The sequence below is a fragment of the Centropristis striata genome, chromosome 5, assembly GCF_030273125.1.
Source record: "Centropristis striata isolate RG_2023a ecotype Rhode Island chromosome 5, C.striata_1.0, whole genome shotgun sequence".
In the NCBI taxonomy this organism is placed as follows: domain Eukaryota; kingdom Metazoa; phylum Chordata; class Actinopteri; order Perciformes; family Serranidae; genus Centropristis; species Centropristis striata.
Genome location: NC_081521.1, coordinates 9,218,520 through 9,245,562, shown reverse-complemented (window position 1 = coordinate 9,245,562; position 27,043 = coordinate 9,218,520). Strand labels below are relative to the sequence as shown.

At 37.6% G+C, this 27,043-nt stretch overlaps 2 protein-coding genes across 8 annotated transcripts in view; one reads left to right on the top strand and one right to left on the bottom strand.

Moving 5' to 3' along the window:
* Nucleotides 1-1,014: 1,014 nt before the first annotated feature.
* Nucleotides 1,015-12,513, top strand: tmem106c (transmembrane protein 106C). Its single transcript, XM_059333199.1, has 8 exons — nucleotides 1,015-1,118; nucleotides 1,650-1,918; nucleotides 3,669-3,732; nucleotides 5,196-5,355; nucleotides 6,118-6,258; nucleotides 9,591-9,640; nucleotides 10,589-10,642; nucleotides 12,149-12,513. Exons 2-8 carry the CDS (start codon nucleotides 1,705-1,707, stop codon nucleotides 12,312-12,314), a joined length of 849 nt encoding a protein of 282 aa, XP_059189182.1. The 5' UTR covers nucleotides 1,015-1,118; nucleotides 1,650-1,704; the 3' UTR covers nucleotides 12,315-12,513.
* Nucleotides 12,514-18,518: 6,005 nt separating this feature from the next.
* The window catches only part of tns2a (tensin 2a), a 116,005-nt gene continuing 107,480 nt past the window's right edge, over nucleotides 18,519-27,043 (bottom strand). For 4 of the 7 annotated variants that reach the window (XM_059333193.1, XM_059333194.1, XM_059333196.1 and 1 more), the window contains 5 exons: nucleotides 26,478-26,555; nucleotides 26,227-26,395; nucleotides 24,508-24,576; nucleotides 24,173-24,202; nucleotides 18,519-22,879 (listed from right to left, as the gene is read on the bottom strand). In XM_059333193.1, the coding sequence (XP_059189176.1) occupies nucleotides 22,741-22,879; nucleotides 24,173-24,202; nucleotides 24,508-24,576; nucleotides 26,227-26,395; nucleotides 26,478-26,555 (485 nt within the window). In that variant the 3' untranslated portion in view covers nucleotides 18,519-22,740. Of the gene's footprint in view, nucleotides 22,880-24,172; nucleotides 24,203-24,507; nucleotides 24,577-26,226; nucleotides 26,989-27,043 lie in introns of those variants that run through there. The other 3 variants (XR_009394400.1, XR_009394401.1, XM_059333195.1) reach the window with 2 other exon arrangements.

Genomic DNA, 27,043 nt, shown 5'->3' with positions numbered 1-27,043 from the left:
GAAGGTCTTTTTGTCCCTGTGTGCATTTGCAAACTGTAATCTGGCTGTTTTATGTTTCTTTTGGAGTAATGTCTTCTTCCTGGCAGAGTGGCCTCCAGCCCATGTCTCAGGACTCGTTTCACTGTGGATAATGACACACTCTTACCAGCATCAGCCAGCATCTTCACAAGGTCTTTTGCTTTTGTTCTTGGATTGATATGCACATTTTGGACCAAAGCACGTTCATCTCTGGGACACAGAGCCCGTCTCCTTCCTGAGCGGTATGATGGCTGGACATTCCCATGGTGTTTATACTTGGGTATAATTATTAATGTGGAACCTGCAGGCATCTGGAAATTGCACCCAAGGATGAACCAGACTTGTGCAAGTCCACAATTCTCTTCCTGGTATCGTGGTTGATTTCTTTTGACTTTCCCATGATGTTACACAAAGAAGCAGTGTGTGTCAGGTGTGCCTTAAAATACATCCACAGGTGTGTCTCTCATTAACTCTAATGTTGTCAATAAACCTATCAGAAGCTTCCAAAGACATGACAGCATCATCTGGGCTTTCCCAAATTGTTTCAAGGCATAATAATGTTAGTGCATGTAAACTTCTGACTTTGAAGAAAGTAATAAAAAAATGTCTGAAAAAATCCTTCTCTCATTATTCTGGCATTTAGCAAATAGAAATAATTTTGGTAATCCTAACGGACCTAAAACAGGAAAAGTGATTGTCTGATTTCATGTCAGACAGTGAGAAAAAAAGCATTTGTGTCTTTTTATATAGTGTATGTAAACTTCTGGTTTCAACTGTACATCATTACACAATCTACTAACACATAATACATATCATATTGTATATACATTTATTCTACAGCATATACATTATAATAACACATATCATATATCTATAGAAATATGCTACATACATATAAATATACCATGTTTCTCACTTTTGACCCCAGGAGGAGGCAGTAATGCGACGTTCAGGATGCTAAAAGCCCCGGGAAAATGTTACGCAGGGTACGTGAAGGCACCACAGCATGAACACAAACTTTAGTGTGACAGCAGACAGAGACAGCTCGCTGGTGTAACACTGACTCTGGGATGGCGACGTTGAGTTGTTTAGTCTAAAAGGTAAGTAAAAGGTACAGTTTGTGCAATGGCGCTAGCTAATGTTACACATGCTACAGTCTCTGGAAGCTAAAGCTAAGCTGCTACAGACAGCCGTGTTAGCAAACAGCTAGCTCAGAGACGCCACGCCTGACAACACTGAGTCCTTCTAACGTGTTTTTGGACTCTGTCAGCAGATTTCTCTTTATTACCGAGATGGTCCCGGTTATTACCGGCGGACACAGTGGCAGTCTTTGTAACACAGCCGATCTATGGCTCCTGAGTCACCCACTTGGTTTGCTGGCATGCTGTTTTTTGGCTGTGAATGGCTGCTTCTCATCCACCGGCAGACCCGGTGTTATGGTTCAACTGGTGACCGAGTTAACTGGTGACCACCGCCAAATGAACCTGTGGTTAAAAACACACTTAATCTTTTTTATGTACACTGTTTTATGAATACTCCAGAGATAACATTTTACTTTGTAATAAAAATACCTAGATAAGGACACCACGTGTTCTGTTTTTGTTTCTAACGGCTGCCCTCCCTGTCACCAGTTAAACCGGTCACCAGTTGGACCGTAACACCGGCAGCGGTCGGAGCTGAGCCGCCATGGGGACTCGGTGGTCCCGCAGCGACAGCAGCCTGTCGCTGCTCCCGGAGAGGGAGAACCCTGAGCGGCGAGGAGAGGACAGAGACTCCGATAACGACTCTTTGGACGGGCTGGTCAGACGGGAGGACATAGCTCAGTTTCCCTACGTGGAGTTCACCGGCAGGGACAGCATAACATGTCCAACATGCCAAGGCACTGGAAGAATCCCCTCAGGTGAGTAAAACAACTTTACCCCACTGGAGATGGACTCTAGCTAGGGCTGGGCGACATGGACCAAAAATCATATCCAGATATATTTAGGCTGAGAAGAAAGGGGACACGCCGGACAAAAGCACCAAAATTTTTCCACATGCTTTCTATCACCATAGGTTTCAATTTTTGGTAGAAGCCACTTCATCAAGATTGCGGATCGGAGATGGCAGCCATATAAAGTCTATGAGAAACAATAAATCTTCCAAGCCACTTAGAAGGTCAATCTTGGTGTCAAAATCTACATTTTCTGGGTCAAGGAATCATTTAAAGCTATTGAAAATATCACTAGATGACTCACTTTAAATAATGTGTTGATCAAGATCTGACATGAGATGAAAGCGTTCCCTCAGTTTTTTTGAGCAGTGTACATGGCAGCTAATCCACACTCTCCCGTGAACATAGATTCCAAACATTTTCAACTCAGGATTCCCTGCTGCAGCACTTGAAGACCTACCAGTCTGGGTGAAAATGAACATATCTATTTGATCAAATAATCATCTAGTGATGTTCTCAATAGCTTTAAATTATTTCTTGACCCAGAAAATGTAGAATTTGACACCAAGATTGACCTTCTAAGTGGCTTGGAAGATATAGCATTTCTCATAGACTTTATATGGCTGCCATCTCCGATCCGCAATCTTGATGAAGTGGCTCCTACCAAAAATTGAAACCTATGGTGATAGAGAGTATGTGGAAAAAATTTGGTGCTTTTGTCCGGCGTGACCCCTTTATTTAGCTAAGCCGCCTGACTAATATGTATCCTGATATTTTTATTGCAAAGTAAGCGCAAATGTTTAGCCAAAGTCAAATATAACATGTCACAATTAGAGTTATTGTAACCATTTATTTAAGTGAACATAAATACTGTATAACAACAGGAGTACTTTTTTTTTTTTTAAATCAAAGCTCCATAAAGTGCACATTTAAATAAATAAAAACATAAAATAAAAAAGCCTATGAAATAAAAGGGTCTATCTTTTTCTGAAATAAATATATTTATATGAGAAAAGAATAACGAACATTACAAAAAAAACTAAATATGACAAACGTACGTATGACGCTAGTAAGGGCAGCATTTATATGTAAAAGAAAAAAATTGAACTATATCGATATATGCAATATGGTTTAATTCCATATCACATTTTAAGATATATCGATACATTTTTAATATATCAATATATCGCCCAGCTCTAACTCCAGCCTGGAAAAGGTTTGGTAAACAAACTTAGACGAAGCCCTAAAACATTATCACAGTTAAAACATGTTTAATAAATATACGTTTAAGAATGCATGCAATCACTTTGACCAATATAGACATCGATTTTAGAGAGTAAAAAACATTACGACATGACATGGCAGCTAATATAATGTATTTTTGAGAATGAAAATGGATGTTTTCTTTGTAGATATTTGCACTCTTTGCTTTATGATGACTATGCACAGGTGTATTTCTTTAACACATAACTTTATTAAAGAATATTTACCATTGTTGTACAAAATTATATAGTAGGTCAACCAACTATAGAAATGGAAAAAATGATAATAAATAAAGTAAACCATTCAATATTAGTCAGTTGATGACCATTTCAATAAGGAGTGACCAAATAAAATGAAAAAGGCATTTGACACCATTTCTAAATCCCCCCCCAAACATTGTGTATTGGTTATTCTAATCAATATGTTGCATAACCTGTTATCTCTTCCCTGATAGAGCAAGTGAATGAACTGGTGGCATTGATCCCATACAGCGACCAAAGGCTGCGGCCTCAAAGAACGTAAGCAAGCTCACTAGTAGTTTGTGCTTGGATTGTGCTTCTCTACCCACTGTACATGTATTACTGTAGTATAGTCTAGACGGATTTCAGAATAAAGGCCTCCTATAAGAAGTGAGGAGCATTTATGGGTACAAGTCAGGAACCGGCCTACCTTACATATCTCAAGGGTGCTGAGTCCAAAAAAAAAAGGTTCCCAAGCGAAATTTTGAGTTTTTGACCTTCTAATTTGTATATCAAATGGCCAGTTGCCCATCTTGCACAGTCATTGGACCATTTCCCCTTAGTTTTTTTGTAAGTAGGCAATCAAGATGAGGAAATTAAGTTTCTGGATCTATAGTCTAGGGTCAGAGCAAGGATATAGTGGAGGCTCGGTGCCTTTTTTATGTATATATATGTATGCAAAATACCAACTGGAACATTTAAAAGTGATATTGATTGAATATTTATGTCGGCCTTAAAAAAACACAAATATTGCTTAATTTCACCTTAAAAGTTGGTATTTTGCATACATATATATACATAAAAAAAGGCACTGAGCCTCCACTATATCCTTGCTCTGACCCTAGACTATAGATCTAGAAAACTTAATTTCCTCATCTTTGATTGCCTACTGACGCCTGGATTCCACTGGATGCGTAACGGCTGCAGATCCGTCGTCGGAGCCGTTACGCACCCATTATAATCAATGTGTGAGATTCCACCGACTGCAGATCCACTGTGTAATGAGTCCGACAACGCATGGCCATCCGACAGCCCTCGCAACACTTGCGCAGAGCTTCTATTTTTGTCAGACGACGGAGCACTACGCATAAATTCAGCACAGAGCAGATCGTTCGGGACAGGAAGTCTTGCACAGACACAAAATAAAACACCGGTATATTTTCAAAATAAAATACCTCGGGTTCGCTAAGGAGGTCGGCCGGCTCGTTAACAAGGCGGCCGACCTCGTTAGCGCTTGTTAAGACGGAGTCGCTGGATTTGTCTCCAGTCATTAACGAGGAGATGTTGATTATCTTCCAGTTATATCAATTGATTAGGCGTGAATTCGCGAGATCTCGTGCGTCCTCGGGACTCTGCTGTCCGCAACAGCTCCGACACAGACGGATCCGGTGGGTGTTGACGGACTGCGTAGATACGCAGCCGTTGCGGACAGACCCCTGTCGGAGTCGTTACGCATCCAGTGGAATCCAGGCGTTACAAAACATGGGGAAAATGGTCCAACAACTGAGCCAGATGGGCAATTTGGCCGCCATATTGATATGCAAATGAGAAGGTAAAAAACTCAAAATTTCGCTTGGGAACCATTTTTTTTGGATTCAGCACCCTTGAAATAAGTAAAGTAGGCCGGTGCCTGACTTGTACCCATAAATGCTCCTCACTTTCACTTTTTGGACAATTCCGTATAGACTAGTACTCAAAGTGGTATTTATATGCTGTTAAGACACTAATCTTGTGTGTGGTAGGAAGCTGTATGTGGTCCTGTCGGTTGTGTTGTGCCTCCTGGCTTCTTCACTCGTGGCCTTCTTCCTCTTCCCTCGCTCCGTGGTTGTGGTGGATGATGGGATACACTCAGTGTCTGTACGCTTCGACAACTACAACATGAAGGTCTTAATGAACATGACGGTAGGTTTTCTCTCATTATACAAACTTGTACTCAGTTGCCAATTTATTAGCTAACACAGTGTAATACAACGCAACTGCAATTTAGTTTATAAATTATTATATATATATATATACACACAAATTTCCACACTGGAGTGGAAATTGGTTTCACAATAGACATTTCTCAAAACAACAGAATAAATAGTAAAACAATAAAGAAAAAACATTTCGAGGATGGAAAAAATATAAAATAGCCTACAGCTATAACTGTACTTCTCTCATCACGCATTCAAGTACAACATTTTATAAAAGTATGTATGTATGTATGTATATATATGTGTATATATATATATATATATATATATATATATATATATATATATATATACACATACATAAGTAGAAAATAGCTAAATATACAGACATAACAAATACTAAAAAATAATTTTGCACACTATTGTACAAATAAGCAGCAGGTCATATCTGACAGGCCCTGGTCATAAGGTCTGTATGGATAAATTATGATTGCCATGTTCACATATTATTTGACTGAGCAATCAGTTGATTTAATCTAAAAGACGAACAAAGAAAATAATTATTAGTTGCAGCCCTAATCTAAATGCAGACCAAGACAAATGCAGACCGATACAATTCTTTTAATGTATTTTGAACCTGTTATCCAATTCAGTACTGCTGAAAGACATGTTTCCTTTTGTGAAGCTTCTCTGTGGTTTGTTTCATTGTGTGTCTTTTCTAATACATATCAACTTTCTATTTTCTCAGAGCACTCTGAACTTGAGCAACCCAAACTTCTTCTCGGTGCTGGTGCAGAGCGTGAGCAGCCAGGTCCTCTACATGAAGACTGTGGTGGGAATCCTGCAGCTCGACAACGTCACCACCATTCTTCCTCTCAGCCAGAGTCAGGTAAAGCTCTCATTCAAAGTAAATGCATGTCAACAAGTAAGACAACGTTCAGTCTATGTCATTCATATGGAATGTTTTTACTTATTTTATAATAAGACATTTGTTAAAGCCCTTTGCAAATACTGCTTTGTGTACATTTTGCATATTAATAAACATTATCAGTGGTTGGTGCAGACGGGTTTCCTGGTGCAAAGTTCAGTATGCAAACAAAGCTGTCATGCTGGAGGCGTGCCTGCTGCAGGATGTGGTCTCTGTTTGATACTGTTTTGAACCCAGGCATGGCTCTACCACACCAACACTGCTGCTAAAAGTGAAAACAGTAGTGTCCCTGTACTGTCACTGACAGACTAATGATTAGAAAGATTAGACACAGTTTTTGAGGCTGAAATTTGGCATGGAGATCAATCAAAAATTAATCAAAATTACTTAATTTATCCCCAAGGGTAAATTCAGTTAGTCTGGTAGAATCTCTGTTAGAATGAGACAGCCTGATGAGAGAGAGAGTTTTTATTTTTTTTGGTCCATAAAGGTTTTGTGCAGCACAGCTATTCTCAACCTTGGGGTCGGGACCCGATTTCTGGGGGTCGCCAAATCATTTTGGAAGTCAGCTCTGTCTCCACTGTGTTAAAGTGTTCATGTGTTTTAGTCTTTTTGGTCACTTAATGTCATTTTGTGTCTTTTTTTGATAATTTTGTGGTCAATTTGTGTCTTTTTGGGTAATTTTGTTTCCTTTTTTTGGTCATTTTGTGTCTTTGTTGGTCATTTTGTGTCTTTTCTGGTCATTTTGTGTCTTTTTTGGGTGATCTGAACTGTGCGTGTGAGATTGTGTTCAGTGAGCGGGGGTCGCAGACAACATGCATGTTAAATTGGGGGTCGCGATTTAAAAAGGTTGAGAACTACTGGTGTAGCAGATGATCTGGTATTTCAGGATGGACTGGAACATGTTGACAGGTCATCTCTCCACCACCTCCTCCAGTGTGTCCAACCTGGCTAAAGTGTTTGTGTTTGTGAAGGCATGAACATATGGATGCACATCTGTACACTATCGTAGCTGTAGCTAGTTCATGCTTGTTTTGAATTGATCCAATGGACACAACCCTGCTGCCACAAATACTACTTGGATAATAAAGTACATCTGCAAAATTGGCTTACTGTTTGATAAATACTGTAGTTCCCAGCTGTTTTAGGAAGTTTTCTCATTTAAAGAACAAATCATAGTATATGTTTGTGGCCCTTTTTTTAAGATGCACATCTTTATTAGCATTAGAAGTCAGCTACAAATTGTTTCTCTGTTTCCAACGGCTAAACCAAATGCGTTTATTGTTGTCGTAGTTCGTCAGTAGCCAGTTGACACATGTATTAATCCGTAACAAAGGCTAACTAAAACCCGTTTCATAGTGGCAAATGCCCCACTGTATTGCCAGAAAGATCTTTTTGCCTTAGGTTGTTCAAAGTGATTCCGCCAAGACGCGATATTTGTGCCCATTCAGTGCAGTCTGCCGTCGCAGAACGAGGTGGGAGGATAGTGGGAGGAGACGATAGTGGGAGGAGACGATAGTGACGTTGGACAGAGCAGCAGCAATGCTGCGCAGTAGCACAGTGCTAACAGGCTAACAGTTAGCTCTGTAGCAGTACAGTGTGTATGTGCTGCAGCAGAATGTGTTCACTTAGCGACCGCCGTTTGTTTACAACAACCACCAGACAATCTGTGCACAGTAAGCGATGCCGGTTTGTTTACGATCAGCGGCGGACACTACGTGTACAGTTAGCATGCAGGTTTGTTTACAATAAGCGATGGACAATGAGCTAAGGTAGCAAAGGCGTTTTAGTCTTTTTGGTCATTTGGTGTCTTTTTTTTGTGGTCATTTTGTTTCTTTTTTTCTCATTTTGTGGTCAATTTGTGTCTTTTGTGTCATTTTGTTTCTTTATGGGGTCTTTTTTGGTCAAATTGTGTCTTCTTTTGGTCATTTTGTTTATTTTTTGGGTCATTTTGTGTCTTTTTTGTTTATTTTTGTCTTTTGTGGTCAAATTGATTCTTTTTTGGGATAATTTTGTGTCTTTTCTGACAAATCCCAAAGTATTAAGTTATTACTTTCCAAGGAGTCACTGTCTTGAAGCTGACTGTTACACACTCAGGAGGTCAGAATGGATCTTTAAACTGATAGCAAAGCACTTAGATTAAAAGTAACAATAGAATATAAAAAAATATATAAATGCACAGACAGAGAGATGTGTTAGTTGTTGTCTGCTTCATTATTTGTCCAAAATTCGTCGTATCAACTGAGTCTGTAAGATCTGAACTGTGCGTGGAGACGGACAACGTGCATGTTAAATTGGGGGTCGAGACTCAAAAAGGTTGAGAATAGCTGCCCCTAGTCTAACAGACTGGGGTCTGTTGGTGAGGAAGTCCAGAACCCAGTTGAAGAGGGAAGTGTTGATACCCAGGTGGTGGAGTTAGGTGATGATGGTATTGAAAGCTGAACTGAAGTCGATGAACAGCATTCTCACATAGGTGTTGTTATTGTTCAGGTGAGAAAGGGTGGAGTGTGGTGCTGTAAATGGTAAATGGACCTGCAATAGCGCTTTTTCTAGTCACTTTTGCGACCACTCACTTTACACTACAGACTGTGCTCATTCACCCGTTCACACACACATTCATACTGGTGGCAGAGGCTACCCTAAACTGTGCCACCTGCCACCATTGGGAATTCATTCACACACCGATGAACGCAGCATCAGGAGCAATTTGGGGTTCAGTATCTTGCTCAAGGATACTTCGACATGTAGGCTGCCATGGTCAGGGATCGAACCACCAACCCTTCGGTTGGGGGCCAACCAACTCTCCCAACTGAGCCACAGCCGCCCCTAGATTAGCTGTGGAGAGTAGTTTGCAGATTGGTTCTCATAACAGGTTGTGTGGGTGTGTATTGAAAAACCCTTCTCCACCCAAGCCTGCCCAACCTTAGTCTTCAGGAATTTAGTTCAGCTGGACAAATTTGAAATCTTTTGTCATGTGTCATGCTCTCAGAAGACAGAGGAAAAAATAATGTCATATCTTTTCTGTTGGGATACATTCAAATATGCATACAGATATGTAAAGTGAATGGAACATGCCTCCTGCTGATAAAGCACTTTGAGAGTGTTTGGTTTTATTGGCATGCAAGTTTCATGAAGTATTTTAACATTGATCAAAGTTAGCATATAGACAGACCTTTATACACAGTACACCACCTCAACTCATTGTCACGCTGATAGAATGTGTTTACATACCATTAAGTTACTTGTTCATCAGCTCCAGAGAACATGTTGTGTAACATATTTGTCTTCTGCAGGTCAACTACACTGTGAGGGTGGAGATTGGCAGCAGTGCACCGTATGTCTAGTAAGTGTTTCTGCCTAAACCTTCCTAAACTGTCCAAACAGCTTGTCAGCATCACTGTGAAAAACTACATTTTCTAAAAGTCTATTTAGAGCAGTAAAGTCTCACTAGCTTAAAGGGGAACTCCAGCAATTTAAGTATAGACTGTCATAAAGTGAGCGGACCTGAGAGAGATCTAGTTAATAAAAGAAGTCCATAGGATGTATATATCGATATAAAACATATATTGATATATTTTTAAATGTGGTATTGAATTAGACCATATCGCAAATATCGATATAGTTCAAAAAATGTCTTTATATTGAAATGCTGCCCTTACTGGGCTTTGTCATATTTAGTTATTTTGTAATTCTTCTTTAGTAATGTCCGTTATTCTTTTCTCATATATATATATATATATATATATATATATATATTTATTTCAGAAAAAGATTGGCGTACTTAATATAATAGGCTATTTTTATTTAAGATATTTTTTTTATTTAAATGTGCACTTTATGGAGCTTTGATTAAAAAAAAAAAAAAAAACTTTAACCACCTAAACAAAGGTCCAGCCTGACAACATTTTACCTGTTTATGTCAATGCTTTATTTAGAATACATCCACTTTTTTTTTTTTCTGCTGCTTTCCACATCGGTTTCATTTGGCACTACTTTTTTCAGCCGTAGAACTCAACTGTGTTCTTGCACATTCTTACAAAGATATGCTTCGTACACTGTAAGTAAGTAATTAAGTTATCTAATCCAGCTTTCTATCCAGTCAATGGTTTAGATATTATCCAAAGTCGTACTTCTCATCACAGGTAAACTTGTATGTAAAATGAGTGGAGTGCCCCTTTAACTTAAGGCAACTGATTACAGCTTTTTTTTCAGTTACACAAAGAGAAGAAAGGGTAGAATAATGTTTCTAGTGAGTGTTGTAATCCTTTGTCTGCTTTTGTTTCTTTTTCAGTGCCTTCTGCACCATGCCCAGCATTAAGGTCCACAACATTGTTGTATTTATGCAGTAAGTATGTCTTTCCCTTTTCATCGTCACAGGGGTGGAAGAAGGTAAAAATACTGACACAATAGTGTGAACATATTGTGTGTCATGTTAAGTAACACTATGAGACAGTATTACAACATAAACCACTTCCTCATGGTCATTGCTAGGGTGTTTGTGGTTCACCATTACTTGCTCCTTTTAAAAAAAAAAAAAAACATTTTTTTAGCTCTTGTTGCTTTATAGTTTAGATCAGTAGTTCTCAACCTTTTTGGGTCGCGACCCCCAATTTAACATGCATGTTGTCCACGACCCCCGCTCACTGAACAGAATCTCACACGCACAGTTCAGATCATACAAACTCAGTTGATATGACAAATTTTGGACAAATAATGAAGCAGACAACAACTAAAACACCTCTCAGACCAAAATGACCAAAAAAGTACATAAAATTAAGCAAGAAATGACTCAAATTGACCAGAAAAAGACACAAAATGGCCCTAAAAAGAAAAAAATGACCAAAAAGGCAAAAAAAGACTAAAAAAAGACATAAAATGATCAAAAAAAGGAAACAAAATGACCACAAAAGACCCAAATTGACCACAAAATGACAAAAAATGATCACAAAAAGACACAAATTGATCAAAAAAGACACAAAATGATCAAAGAAGACACTAAACGACTAAAAACCCCCCACAAAGTGACCAAAAAAAGACAAAATGACAAAAAAGACTAAAACACATTAACACATGAACACTTTAACACAGTGGAGACAGAGCTGACTTCAAAATGATTTGGCGACCCCCAGAAATCATCTCGCGACCCCAATTGGGGTCCCGATCCCAAGGTTGAGAATAACTGGTTTAGACAAGATAGCCATCACTGTTATAAGAATTTTTCTTAGACTGACCTTTCAATAAAGACAGTCGGATTCAGAGTATCAAAGTTGAATTTAATATTTTTGTACAAGAAGGAGCGTTTCACAGTGCAACACAACAAGTGAGGCTACAGAGAAAGAGCCTGAGCAGTTAGTTTATATGCTTCTTACAATGGGTCATTTCTGATGGAATTCCACATAATTCAATCATGCGTTTACTCAGATGTTAATCAGTTATCCCTCATAGCTTTTTTGTCCGAAACCAGGGGGAAACCTCTTAGCCCATCTCTGACCCCAAAGATGTCATGTGTGCCTCCCTTCTCCACAAAGTTTGACCCTTATCTGAACCAGCCAGCTTAACAGAGAAAGTGTCAGTGGAGCACTGAAGCCTTATCTCAGACATATACAGTTGTGTTCAAAATAATAGCAGTCCAATGTGACTAACCAGATTAATCCAGGTTTTCAGTATATTTTTTATTGCTACATGGCAAACAAGGTACCAGTAGGTGCAGTAGATTCTCAGAAAACCAACAAGAGCCAGCATTCATGATATGCAGCTCTTAAGGCTGTGACATTGGGCAATTAGTTGAAAGGGATAAATCTAGAGAGTTGGCTATTGATCATGGTTTCTGTACTGTCTTGCTTGTTTCCAGAACCTCAGTGAAAACCTCCTACATGGTGCGAACCTCCCAGAACAGCCTGGAGGCCTACCGCTACATAGACTGTGGTTCCAACACCACCCGCCACCACACCGCCAGGCAGCGCTGGCACCTCTCGGCCCACCCACCAGCCACGTCCCTCAGCCCCCCTCTGCTGTGAGGACACACACCTCTTCTCAACATCATCACACACTCCTGGAGGGATTAGCACAAAAAACCCACCAGCCGCCTAAAACCAAAACGGTGCTTTTTTTTTCTAAGCTCAAACAGAATGAGTAACATCAAGTAGCTATTCACTTGTGCCATCGAATGATGAAGCTGGAAAACAGGGCTGTGGGTGTTTTAGTCTAGATACAAGTCAGGAACCGGCCTACCTTACATATCTCAAGGGTGCTGAGTCCAAAAAAATGGTTCCCAAGCGAAATTTTGAGTTTTTGACCTTCTAATTTGTATATCAAATGGCCAATTGCCCATCTTGCTCAGTCGTTGGACCATTTCCTCTTAGTTTTTTTGTAAGTAGGCAATCAAGATGAGGAAATTAAGTTTCTGGATCTATAGTCTAGGGTCAGAGCAAGAATATAGTGGAGGCTCAGTGTCTTTTTTATGTATATGTATATATGCAAAATACCAACTGGAACATTTAAAAGTGATATTGATTGGCCTTGAAAAAAACAATGCTTTATTTCACCTTAAAAGTTGGTATTTTGCATATATATAAATATACATAAAAAAGACACTGAGCCTCCACTATATCCTTGCTCTGACCCTAGACTATAGATCTAGAAACTTAATTTCCTCATCTTTGATTGCCTACTTACAAAAAAACTTGGGAAAATGGTCCAACAACTGAGCAAGATGGGCAATTTGGCCGCCATATTGATATGCAAATGAGAAGGTCAAAAACTAAAAATTTCGCTTGGGAACCATTTTTTTGGATTCAGCACCCTTGAAATAAGTAAAGTAGGCCGGTTCCTGACTTGTACCCCATAAATGCTCCTCACTTTCACTTTTGGACAATTCTGTCTAGACTATTTACAGGGCTTTTCATTCATCAGCCCAGAGGGAACAGATCCAGCTTTTGGTTTTACTTTAATCCGTGGAAGTGGAGCTTCCTGAACTCATCATGTCGAACATACAAGTTTAAAAAAAAAAAGTCAGTTTTGCTATTTTAAACTTGCTGACACAATGCGTCACATGCTCTATTGGTGAAATGGAGTGAGCAGTCATTGACAGCACAGAGTCTGTGGCTGCTGTCTGCAAACAGGACAAAGGTCACAGAAAGCTCTTTTCTTTAAGGCAGGGGTGGGCAACCTGAGGCTCTGGGGCCACATGAGGCCCTTCAGGCCGTCTGCAGGGGCTCCAAGTGGCTGTGACAAAATAATTATACCAAATGAATACTGATTTCTCTCCAGTTTTATTTTTATTTATCGGCCCATTGGAATTAGTATTCTTCAATTGTAAAAAATGTGCAGCTAATATGTGGCATGGCATTAAAAAGTCAACTATAATCTGCATCATAGCTTACGAAACTTCAAGTCTAGTTTTGAGTTTTTCTAGCTCGGCGAGCTTTCGATTCCAAATTTTTTTTCCTGAGATCTTTCTTCGGTGTCCAGCCTCTTATTTGCACTTTGGCCTTTGTTGCATTCTTCATATTAATAAACGCTCATTATGGCATATTAGTCATGTTGATAGGCGAATTTAGACTTAGTAAGGCTGTTTTATCCTTAATGTTCGGCTCAAAATAAGTTTTGCGGTTCCATTCTGACATTTTTTCTCTTTTTTCGGCCTCTTTTCTTAGTAAAGGTTGCAGACCCCTGCTGTAAGGGAATGGAGATATAGTGCCAGTGAGTGCGTTTTTGCGATAGCTTGAATTAACGCTGCACACCTCTGCTGCTGTTGTAACATCAGGAGAGAATTCTTCAGCCTGGCTTGATTGACTCTTGGTATTGTAACACTGTGTTGGACTGAAGGCTGCTGACTGTTTGAGGGAACTGGTCTGCTGTTTCTATGTAGGAGGGACAATTTAATGATTGTTTTTGCACTTTGAACCCGGGAAATACTGTTCAACATATTGCTTTTGCTGTGTTATTTAACTGTTTGGAAATTGAAATTCTGCATTTACACATTGAACCTCTCAGATGTTTTTAAATGAACGGATAAGTTATTTTTTGGTACCAAGTCTATGCACACACTGTAATTAATAACTAATTCTTCCTTTTCAATACAACAAAGATTTGTGCAAAAAGTCATTTTAACCTAGAATATTGAGTCAAATAGCAAGATTCATTTGAGTTAACTCCATTGTCTTTGTTGTCTTGACATAAAATTGTTTTGCAACATCGACATTCAAATATTTAAGTTGAAACAACAAGTTGGATTTTACAGTGCACTGATTTTAGATTCAGGGTTTATGTCCATGTAAGTCACAAAGAGGAAAACTGTTCTCATGATTTTCTATTAAGTATCAGTGTTGATATTAACTAATATACTATGGAGGGAATTACAATATCAGTGAGTTCTTTATCATTTACACTCCTGACTAAGCTGCTGGAAGGAATATAATATGCATTGTTGAACATATGTATCCAGTATCCTCTCCACTACGGCCTGATAAATCCAGATGTGCAACAGCATTTCAACACCACGGCTGAAAGCTTGTGTGTATTATAACAGTGTTATTTTGGTTTGCTTATTCTTCATCTGTATGTTTTAATCAATCCTTTGTCTTGCATCAGTCAAACATTTCATCTCTGTGGATCATTTCAGAAACTTTACACATCACACAACATTCTTAAATGACTTTTGTCACAGGATCTGTTCTGTATTGACGTCTTTGTCATAAGGTTGTTTTTTTTTCTTTTCTTTTTTTTTTTTTAAAAGGGACCCTTGTTTGTAAATTTGTGATTGAAAGATTTTACCAGGCTTTTAAAAAAAACGACAGTATATACTGTCATGGTTAAAAAGATATTAAAGGGATGTGTTAATAAATAAAACTTGTAATGAACAACAAAGTGCTGAACCTGTTCTTCCAGTTTCTGTGGATTTGCTGCTGATTTCCATTTTTATTCTATTTTTTCCCATTTAATCTTTATGCCTCACTTTAGACCAGAAGTTCTCAACCTTTTTGAGTCACGACCCCCAATTTAACATGCATGTTGTCCGTGACCCCCGCTCACTGAACACAATCTCACATGGACAGTTCAGATCATACAAAAAAGAAACAAAATGACCAAAAAAAGGAAACAAAATGACTAAAATAGACACAAAATGACCAAAACAGACACAAAATGACAAAAAAGGGAGACAAAATGACCAAAAAGACACAAAATGACAAAAAAAAGACAAAATTACCAAAAAAGACACAAAATGATTTAAAAAAAAGACAAAATTACCAAAAAAGACACAAAATGATTTTAAAAAAAGACATTAAGTGACCAAAAAGACTAAAACACATTAAGACATGAACACTTTAACACAGTGGAGACAGAGCTGACTTCCAAAATGATTTGGCGACCCCCAGAAATGCTTTCATTTTGGAAATCATTTTGGAAGTCAGTTGTTTTAGTCTTTTTGGTCACTTAATGTCTTTTTTTTTTTGGGTCATTTTGTGTCTTTTTTGGTCATTTTGTTTCCTTTTTTGGTCATTTTCTCTCTTTTTTTTAGTCATTTTGTGTCTTTTTGGTAATTTTGTCTTTTTTTTGGTAATTTTGTGTCTTTTTGGTGATTTTGTGTCTTTTTTATCATTTTGTGTCTTTTTTATCATTTTGTGGTCAATTTTGTCTTTTTTTTGGTAATTTTGTGTCTTTTTGGTGATTTTGTGTCTTTTTTATCATTTTGTGTCTTTTTTATCATTTTGTGGTCAATTTATGTCTTTTTTTGGTAATTTTGTTTCTTTTTTGTATGATCTGAACTGTGCGTGTGAGATTGTGTTCAGTGAGCGGGGGTCGCGGACAACATGCATGTTAAATTGGGGGTCGCGACTCAAAAAGGTTGAGAACTACTGGTCTAGATAGTGATTAAGTAAGAAAAAAGTGAGTTTGAATTATATTAAAACTAAAATATAACATTACTTTATAATTTTAAGTCCAAAATACACAAATCTTTGAATAGAGTTGTTAAGCTCTTTTAAATACATTTATAACAAATCAATTTGAAAATATAAAAGCTTGCAGTAACTACATTTTTGGGGTCAAAGGAGCATAAATATTACATCATCAACACAAGTAGAAATAAGTGTCATATCACTTATCTACATATAACCCATTTGGCTGACCATTTAAAAAAAATGTTAAAAAACTTTAAAGCAGTTTTTCTCAGTTTAACCCTTGGAGTAGTTACTGCAGTTAGACTTTGTAGGACAGAATAGTTCTGATCAAAATTGTAAACATTTACATGCCTGTTTGTTTACATCAGCTGTTCTCAACCTTGGGGTCGGGACCCCAATTGGGGGTCGCCAAATCATTTTGGAAGTCAGCTCTGTCTCCACTGTGTTAAAGTGTTCATGTGTTTTAGTCTTTTCGGTCACTTAATGTCTTTTTTGGTCATTTTGTGTCTTGTTTGGTCATTTTGTGTATTTTTTTTTGGTCATTTTGTGGTCAATTTGTGTCTTTTTTGGTCAGTTTGTTTCCTTTTTTTTGACATTTTGTGTCCTTTTTGGTCAGTTTGTGTCTTTTTTGCTCATTTTTGTCTTTTTTGCTAATTTTGTGGTCAATTTTTGTCTTTTTTGCTCATTTTGTTTCCTTTTTTTGGTCATTTTGTTTCTTTTTTTGGGTGATCTGAACTGTGCGTGTGAGATTGTGTTCAGTGAGCGGGGGTCGCGGACAACATGCATGTTAAATTGGGGGTCGCGACTCAAAAAAGGTTGAGAACTACTGGTTTACATAATGCCATTTTGTTTCTGAAAAAAAGAGAGTTGTATATACCATGTAGATGGTGGGAGAATGTTTCCACAGTCTGGGTTATATCAGTGATTATCAGCAGTATAGCAGCAGCACGCCCTAGTGGAAACTAGAAAAATAGCATGTATTTCATTTTCAGAATGGACTTTTTTATTACTAATAAAATAAAGAGGGACTTAATTTCCGAATACTAAATGCTATTGCAATTTTTTCCCCAACAAATTGGGATATATTTTAGTAAATATCAATACAGCAGCAGTAACTAGTCGAAACCAGGAAAATAGATTTTTTTTTTGCTTTTAAGGGCAAACATGATAACAATCTGGTGAAAAATAGTAAAAAAAAATAATTAAATTAAAAAAGGGGGGTTTTGAAGCTAGGACTGAAAGCCTGATGGAACCGAACGCATGACTTCATGCTGAAATGGCCGTGCGATAAAGAATTATGTTTTCAATGTGTTTCAGTTTTCATCCTTAAGGGGTTGAGTGTCTGTATTCTGGCTAAACAGTTCACTATAGACAAAAAGAATTTACTTCTAAAAAAAAAAAAAAATTTAAAGCAAGAAAATGCACATAGTAAGTCAGCGTTAATATTATATGACAGCGGGATATTCATTGCAAATAATATTTATTAGCGATTATTTACCCAAAATGCTTCACTGTGCCCTTGCTCATCTGGAGGAAACTGGTTTGATTTTTCAAGCCCATTCAACACCATCCAACCCAACATACTCAAAAACAAGCTGACAGAGATGGAGTGGATCTTTCCTTCATCTCCTGGATCACAGATTACCTGACAGGAAGACCACAGTATGTCAGGTTGGGGAACTGTGTTTCTGGGACATTAATGAGCAGCACAGGGGCTCCACAAGGAACTGTTCTGGCTCCATTCCTGTTCACACTGTACACAGCGGACTTCAAATACAACTCTGAGTCCTGCCACATCCAGAAGTACTCCGATGACACTGCTATTGTTGCGTGTATCAGGAATGGACAGGAATCTGATAATAGGGATCTGATAAAAGCCTTCAGTGACTGGAGTCACAAGAACTATCTCCTACTGAACACCTCAAAGACTAAGGAAATGATTAGAGATTTCTGCAGGTTCAAGCCCCCCTTCAGCCAGTGAATACCTGTGGGGTGGACATGGAGGTGGTGCCAAGTTCTAAGTATCTAGGTGTATACCTGGATAATAAGTTGGACTGGTCCCTAAACACAGACGCTCTCTACAAAAAGGGGCAGAGCCGCCTCTTTTTCTTCTTGAAGCTCAGATCTCTGGACATGTGTAGTAAGATGCTGCAGATGTTTTATCAGTCTGTGGTGGTAGTGTGTTGTTTTACAGCCATCAGACTGTCTCATTCTTCAAGAGAATCTACCAGACTAACTGAATTTACCCTCTGGGATAAATAAAGTAATTTTGATTCGATTTTTGTTTTGATTTGAAAATAACCAGTGACACAAAAGCACTTTAGGTACCACATCATTTCAGTTTATTCTTCATTTTTTTTGCATACAAAATAGCATCATGTCCTTTTCAAACAAACAAATGTTTCCTTTTTTATGTCTCATACACTGTCCTATAGCTGCATGTGAAAATATATTACTACATAATATAGAGATCAACAAGAAAACAGACCACAATATATTATCGCTGTAATACAAGTAGTGTTTTTCTATGTTTTTTTTTTTTTTTTTTTTACCAAACAAGGCAACACACTAAATAAATGCATAGTCAAAACACAAGAAGCAATAAGTACAAAAATATAGTTGGATAAACAGCTTATTAATACAAGAGTGCTTCGTCTTTGGTTAGGTTCGTCTGTCTTTAGGCCACTGCTTTGCTCGTGTGTGTTTACCGGTCTTAACTTAATATAGAATGAATTTCACAATCACAACATGTGAAGCAGTGAATGAACACCAAACGTTTCACAGCAACAGTGTGCTTGAACACTGTACGTCCTTCTCAATCTAGCTTTTTCCCCGTTTCACATACATGTCTTTTAAAATGGACGTTAACAATACCTTACCCAACGTATTAACCTAAATACCCTCAACACACACACATACGGTGGCCCTGAGAGCTCACATCGCTGCAATTTAAGAAAACACATGCACTACTCAAAACACAAGCAAACTGAGAAAACATCTTCATCAATTTGACAACACAAGCGCAACATTTAGAAAACGCTGCAAAGACCACAACACAACAGAAGTGTTTCCAGAGGACACTTAAAAGTGATGCACACCTCTGGACACACTTGTGATATTATCACATTATTTCAAGAAAATGATAATTTCACGTTCTGACATTATAACGTGAAATGATCACGTTATTTCATGATAACTTCATAATAACTTCATGATATTTTCACGTTATAACGTGATATATAGCGTTAGCCCGCTAGCGTTAGCCCACTAGCCCGTATCAATCACATTGCAGTTAAACAAATCAAATAAATGAACGATACACATTTTAGTTGGTCGCTTTCAGCGGCACCGAGTTGGTCTTGCTAGCCCGCTAACACTAGCACGCTATTGATTGCTGACTAACGTTAGCACGCTATGACTGTTATAAAAATGTAAACAAAAGTTACAAAATTATCATTATCTTGAAATAACACGATAATATTACAAGCATGTCCAGATGTGTGCATCACTTTTAAGTGTCCTCTGGAAACACTTCTGTTGTGTTGTGGTCTTTGTTATCTAAATGCTGCGCTTGTGTTGTCAAATTGATGATGTTTTCTCAATTTGCTTGTGTTTTGTTTATTTGCATGTGTTTTCTTAAGCTGCAGTGCTGTGAGCTCTGAGGGCCACCATACACACACACAAACACACACACCAAGGCCACTCCCTCCCTCTCTCTTTCTCTCTCACACACACACACACATATTCGTTAAAAGTTAGAAACCTCACTTTCATGTTTACTTTCATCAGAGAGTTAAGTCTCTCGCTCGATCCGTTTATTAAATGTACGTGAGTGAAAAAAAACATGATTGTCGATTATGATAAAATGTGTTACACTCAAAAAGGTGCTGTTGTAGGGTTGAAGGCAAGAGTGGCTGTAAATATGCTGTACATACATCTGGATACCTGAACATCTCTACATATAGAAACTAAATTACATCACCAGGGCTTTGGCCATTTCTTTACACAAAGAAAAATAAGGTTTTTTGTCAGAAAATATAAACACCTGCTGTTTATGAATGCAGTTATTATGTCGAAGTGTTGAACATTATAGGGCTTTGGTGCCCAGAAACAGTGCAAGGGAAGGCCCTCTTAACCCAGTCTGCTTTAATACTGAACACCAGTCTGAGCCAGTCCATAACGTTGTATTTAGCCATCATTTAACCAGGGACCTGTCTCATGAGTTGAGTTTAACTCAGTCTGGTTACTGGTATCATGAAGCTGTAACAGAATCAGAACCTTGAGTTACATACTTGAAGCTCCTGAAAACTTAGATTAGCAGCATCAAATAGTATTTATTTATTAAAAATAAATATATATATATACACTACCGTTCAAAAGTTTTAGAACACCCCAATTTTTCCAGTTTTTTATTGAAATTCAAGCAGTTCAAGTCAAATGAACAGCTTGAAAGGGTACAAAGGTAAGTAGTGAACTGCCAGAGGTAAATAAAAAAAGGTAAGGTTAACCAAAACTGAAAAATAATGTACATTTCAGAATTATACAAGTAGGCCTTTTTCAGGGAACAATAAATGGGTTAACAACTTAACTCTATGGAGTCTTGGGCTATTTTTTCCTTTTTTGAATTATTTTCATGTCTTTATAAGTCATTTTGTGTCTTTTTTTGGTCATTTTGTGTCTTTTTTAGTCATTTTGTGTCTTTTGGTGTCTTTTTTAGTCATTTTGTGTCTTTTTTTGGTCATTTTGTGTCTTTTTTTAGTCCTTTAGTCCAACATAAAATGTGATTTTGAATCTTTCTTTACTTTCAAAACACTATCATGCTCAATAAAGAATTTTAAAAGTTGCAAATGTGCATTAACTTCAGAGTACACTGAGACATTAAACTGCATCATTTTCAATTAAATTCTGGAAAAGTTGGTGTGTTCTAAAACTTTTGACCAGTAGTGTATATATATATATATATATATATATATATATATATGAAGCATAACATGATCATTAATAATAGTAGTTAATGTGAAATTTTGATATAATCTTAGCCAAAAGGTGTCTGATATGTGATACTGTTACGTAACCTGTATTCATGTGGTTTGGTTCAAATATTCCACCAACTGTCATCTGATTCTTAATCCCATACCTGTTTTGTTCTACCCATTTTGAATAAGTGAAAAATCTCTTTTTGAAGCCAGAAGTGACCATATTTAAATGAGGGTGAGAGCTACCAGCTGAAGCTAACCATGGCTAGCTACTCGGTCAGCAAGGTGCCTCCTTAATTCCTGTTTACTGTGATATTCATTAGGATGCTAATTATAGCAAACAAAAGCAGGCTTAAAACATGTAATGTTGCTATGGTTGCGAGTTGTCATTCAAAAGTTAGCTACATCCTAAAGCACACTCTGCTTTATTGTCTATTTGACTCTAAATGGGACCATACTTTACAAAATGAACATCATGCTGTATTAAAGAAGACTTTAAATTAGTGATTGAGACCATAAACTTCTTCTTCACAGACGATGAATGACGGAACAATTCTTACCTATTTTTTCTTCAAACAATATCTCATTGTACACAAAAGGAACCCAAAATGTGTACATTGTGTAGTTAAATAAAAGCAATAAAAGCTTGTGTATATTAAAAAAAAATGATAATTCTCACTGTACTGCACTTTCAAAACAAAAAAAAGTAATTGTGCACAAAGATGAGAAATACCGTTGTCGTACAAAAATAACTGTTCTTGTTGGAAAGTCTCATTGTTTCAATCAATGTATTTGTATCTTCCAAAAATACTAAATAATAAGGTAAAATAAAGGTTTTGAATGCTTAAATATCATCTTTGCCGTTTTTAAATAAGCCCCTCTGATTAACCCTTTATCAGGCAAATAACTATATTTGGTAACTTCAGATAATATTTACAGAAAAAAAGCTGCAGATTTAAGAGATTTAAAGAGGCAAATCTGCACGAAAACAGTCGCAGATTTACGAGAAAAAAGTGGGGGAAAAAAGAACTTTTTTCTCCCGGATTCACCACTTTAAATCTTATAAATCTGCACATTTTTTTTTTTGTTGATTTGCCACTTTAATCTCGTAAACTTTTTTTCTCAAAATATTATTTTCGTATGTTTTTTTAAACATTCTGGCTGTATGTAATATCCTCCAATATTCTCTAGGGTTGAAATTTGGAATTTGCAAGTATTTCAATGAGTTTCCTATTAAGGGTTAAACACTGGCCCCTCCTTGGCCCCCACAGCAAAATTGGTCTAGAACCGCCACTGGCCAGCTTCATGACACCATTAAACCTGAGTTATGCCCAAAGAAAGCTGGACGGCCCACTAACCTTTCTCATGACATAGACCCCGGGTAGATGTACAAGACTGGTTCATTCTTGGAAAGCAACTGTGGAAGTTTCCTCTGAAGCATCCTTGTCCTTAGTATTAACACAATTAACATGGCTTTATTTGAACACATTTGTTTTCCTCCAACACTATTTAACTGTATTATAAAATGAAGTGTTTGGGGTCAAAGGGGGGCTGGCTGTCTCCCTCTATCGGCGCTGTGACAACATGACTTTGTTGATAAAGTTGACGATGGCAGAAGCAGGTTGTTCGGGGTCCAACTCAGCAAACAGGTGGCAAACGTTCTCTGCCAAGCTGCCCGGCTTCTTGGCTACGAAACCAAACACCCTGAGGAGAGAGGATGTGAAGAAACACGTTAGTGAGCATGAGAGGAAGCGAGAGAGGTAATGACGCACATATTTTGTTCTAGTAGTACTCTCTGTACCAGCCTACAGGGTTAACTACTATGGAAGAATTAGTGTTATGTAACATGGGGTCATGTGAGACTTGATTTTCATTGTTAAATCATGTTTGCTGGAGGCTCACACGCAATCTGAGGCCATGCAGAGGTTCTAATGTCACTGACTGACTCCTCAGCCTTTTAAAATACACACAAGATACATGCACACACCTTTACTTTGTCTCAGTCATCACTAGGCTTGTCACCATAATCAATATATCGACTTATTGTTCCATAAACAAAAATGGACACGATCGTTTTTCCAGACTCAATAAATTGTCGTTTACATCCGTGTTTGTCCGATGTAAATAATGATATTTTGAAAAATGAATTCAAAAATCTTCAAAATCGAGGATGCACACGGTCAGAGAGATATGCCCCCCACACACACACACACACACTCTTGTACTTCTATCTTTGTGAGGACCCTCATTGGAACAGTGAATTCCCTATCAAGGTTATAATAGTTTTTAATTTTTCATTAGTTTTAGTTTTAATTGAGTTGTGAATTTTTGTTTTCAAATTCAGTTAGTTTTAATGAGTTTTTAGAATGAGTTTGCTAGTTTTAGTTTAGTATTTATTTGTTTTAGTTTTTTGTAATGGGGTATTTGTTGGGTGGGAGATTAAAAGAGGTCACAGTGAATTTTGCCTTTATTTCCTTTGTCTTATCCATCTTCATTATGTATGAAAAAAGTTGACAAAGACAAAAACAAAGGACATTTTCACTATAATTTTAGTTCGTTTTGTAACCACACAATACAGTTTCAGTTAATTATCATTATCATGTAACCTTTAACCCTTAAAACAAAGTCTGAAATCTCAAAAAAAAAGCCTTTAAAGAAGTGAGGACCAGCCGAAATGTCCTCACTTTGCAAAAATGTCCTCACTCTGTAGGAAGTACAAGAACACATACACACACACACACACACACTTGCTTTTAATTAATTTTGACTTTTGATAGGCAGTCGTTCCAGCATTTCAATGCCAATGTTCAATATTCTTGAGAATTAAAAGTGAATTGCTCTTAAAATTATTATGCTCTAATATCATTATATCAGCGGCATAAAAAAACCCCATCAACAATACTATCGTTTATCGTCATAGTTTCTGAGAAAATATACCGTCCTAAAAAGTGTGTTATGGTGACAGGCCTAGTCATCACACGCAAACAGAGCACTTACTTTACATTGGTGTTGTCTGAGTTAGTCCACCTACAGCAGAGAGAGAGAGACACCAGACTCAGACAGACACACAGAGGCAGAGCAGCCAAACAGGCCGATGCAGCTGCAGCCTCAGCCACAGCCAGCATGCTCACAGGACACTGTTCCCTCATGCACACTAACCAAACACGCAGCTCCATGCCAGAGTTCACAGCCACAAATGCAGTGAATGATCTTGGGTGCATTGAGTGATTGATTGTGGTGATGTGTGTATGATTTCTGCAGATCTGAGGTTAGTTTTGGTTCAAACTACAGCCGCAGAAAAAAAAGCTTTTTATTGTCTTTAAGCTGCCTACCGCCTGTCTTTAGGGTCGATGCTGCTGAAGGTTACGCTGTTCACTGGGTAGTGTCTCCTGAAGAAAACCCTAGAAGAAGAAAGAGTGAGATAGGAGAGAAGAGATAATAAAATTAAAATGCATATTAGCCTTCTTGACAAAAACTTCCCCTTCTTAAAACTGCCACAATAATACTAATATTAGTTTCCACCTTCAATTAAAAGCAACAAACATCAGTTCTGACCATTTCTAGGCAGTAGGGCTGGGCGAAATATCGATATAAAAAATATATTGATATATTTTTAAATCTATCCATCCATCCATCCATCCATCCATCCATCCATCCATCCATCCATCCATCCATCCATCCATCCATCCATCATCCATCCATCCATCCATCCATCCATCCATCCATCCTCCATCCATCCATCCATCCAACCATCCATCCATCCATCATCCATCCATCCATCTATCCATCCTCCATCCATCCATCCATCCATCCATCATCCATCCATCCATTCATCATCCATCCATCCATCCATCCATTTTCTTCCGCTTATCCGGGGCCGGGTCGCGGGGGCAGCAGGCTAAGTGGGGCACTCCAGGCGCCCCTCTCCCCGGCCACAACGTCCAGCTCATATCGCATATATATCGATGTAGTTCAATTTTTTTTGCTTTTTTCAAATATATATATAAATGCTGCCCTTACTAGGGTTTGTCATATTAAGTTCTTTTGTAATGTTCGTTATTCTTTTCTCATATAAATATAAACATTTCTGGCCATATGATGCTCTAATATGTTCCAGAAGACTATAATTCAACTTTTTTCTGAAAGGGTCATTTTTGGACAACCCATAATACGATGTTTTCTGTCATTTCTGGCCATATTATTCTCTAATGCAGCTATTCTCAACCTTGGGGTCCCGACCCCAATTGGGGTCACGAGATGATTTCTGGGGGTCGCCAAATCATTTTGGGAGTCAGCTCTGTCTCCACTGTGTTAAAGTGTTCATGTGTTAATGTGTTTTAGTCTTTTTGGTCATTTAGTGTCTTTTAGGGTAATTTTGTGTCTTTTTTGGGTAATTTTGTGTCTTTTTTGGGTCATTTTTTGTCTTTTTGGGTCATTGTGTGTCTTTTTTGGTCATTTTATGTATTTTCTGGTCATTTTGTGTCTCTTTTGGTCATTTTGTGTCTTTTTTTGTCAATTTGTGTCTTTTTGTGGTCATTTTTTGTCATTTTGTGGTCAATTTGAGTCCTTTTTTGCTTAATTTTATGTAATGTTTTGGTCATTTTGTTAAAAGTAACAATAAAATATAAAAAATATATATAAATGCACAGACAGAGAGATGTTTTAGTTGTTGTCTGCTTCATTATTTGTCCAAAATTCATCGTATCAGAAAAAAATGGACTTCTGTTGTTATACAGTATTTATGTTCATGTAAATAAAAAGTTTCAATAAAACTACTTGTGACATGTCAGATTTGGCTTTGACTGAACATTTGCTCTCACTTTGCAATAAAAATATCAGGATATATATCGTATATCGATATCCAGCCTAAATATATGGGGCTATGACTTTAGGTCCATATCGCCCAGCCCTAATAGGCAGGCATAAGAAGTGTAAACTTTTTACTAGACTTTATATTAGATAAAATGAATGTGATCCCTACAGGCAAACTGTTTCATTTAACAAAAATAATGACGTCACAGTAGTAGTACCTGATCCAGGTAATGTCTTACCTGCGCTGGCTGTCGGTCAGTGTGATGCCCTGTGATGTCACCTTGAACTGGACCACGGTGGCAGCGGGACGCGGGCTCCGACCCAGGGAAGCATCTGTTGCCTTGGCGATGGCCTGGGGGCCGGTTAGAGACTCTGTTTCCACAGAGTTCAGGTAGAGGACGTTACAGGCTGTGGGACGAGGGACAGACAGAGACAGGTGAGTTACTGAACACACCTAAGAGTTTCTCTGTGTTTTAGAAAGAGACGTCACCTGCTCCTTGTTTCAGCAGGTCGGCAGCCGTGCTGATGTTATTCACTGGTAGAACCTCCGGCACTTCTCCGATCAGATCTGAGAGAAATAAAATCATAATCAGGGTTTTTTTTTTACATGCATTTCATGCTCTAGGGCAGCAGAGAATGTTAATATTGTATAAAAACAAACTCAAGAACTGTCTTATTAATCTTGCTTTAAATTGAGCTGTATTTATTTACCTTTTTTTTTTTAAATTGTATTTTACCTTTTTAGTCTGATCTTTAATTGAGCTTCATTTATTTACCTATTTTATTTATTTATTTATTTTATTGTATTTTACCTTTTTAGTCAGGCCTTAAATTGAGCTTTATTTTTTTATTTACCTATTTTATTTTAATTTTTATTGTATTTTACCTTTTAAGTCTGACCAGTAATTGAGCTTTATTTATTTACCTATTTTATTAATTTATTTATTTAATTGGATTTTCCCTTTTTTAGTCTGATCTTTAATTGAGCTTTATTTATTTACCTATTTTATTTATTTATTTATTTTAATGGATTTTACCTTTTTAGTCAGGCCTTAA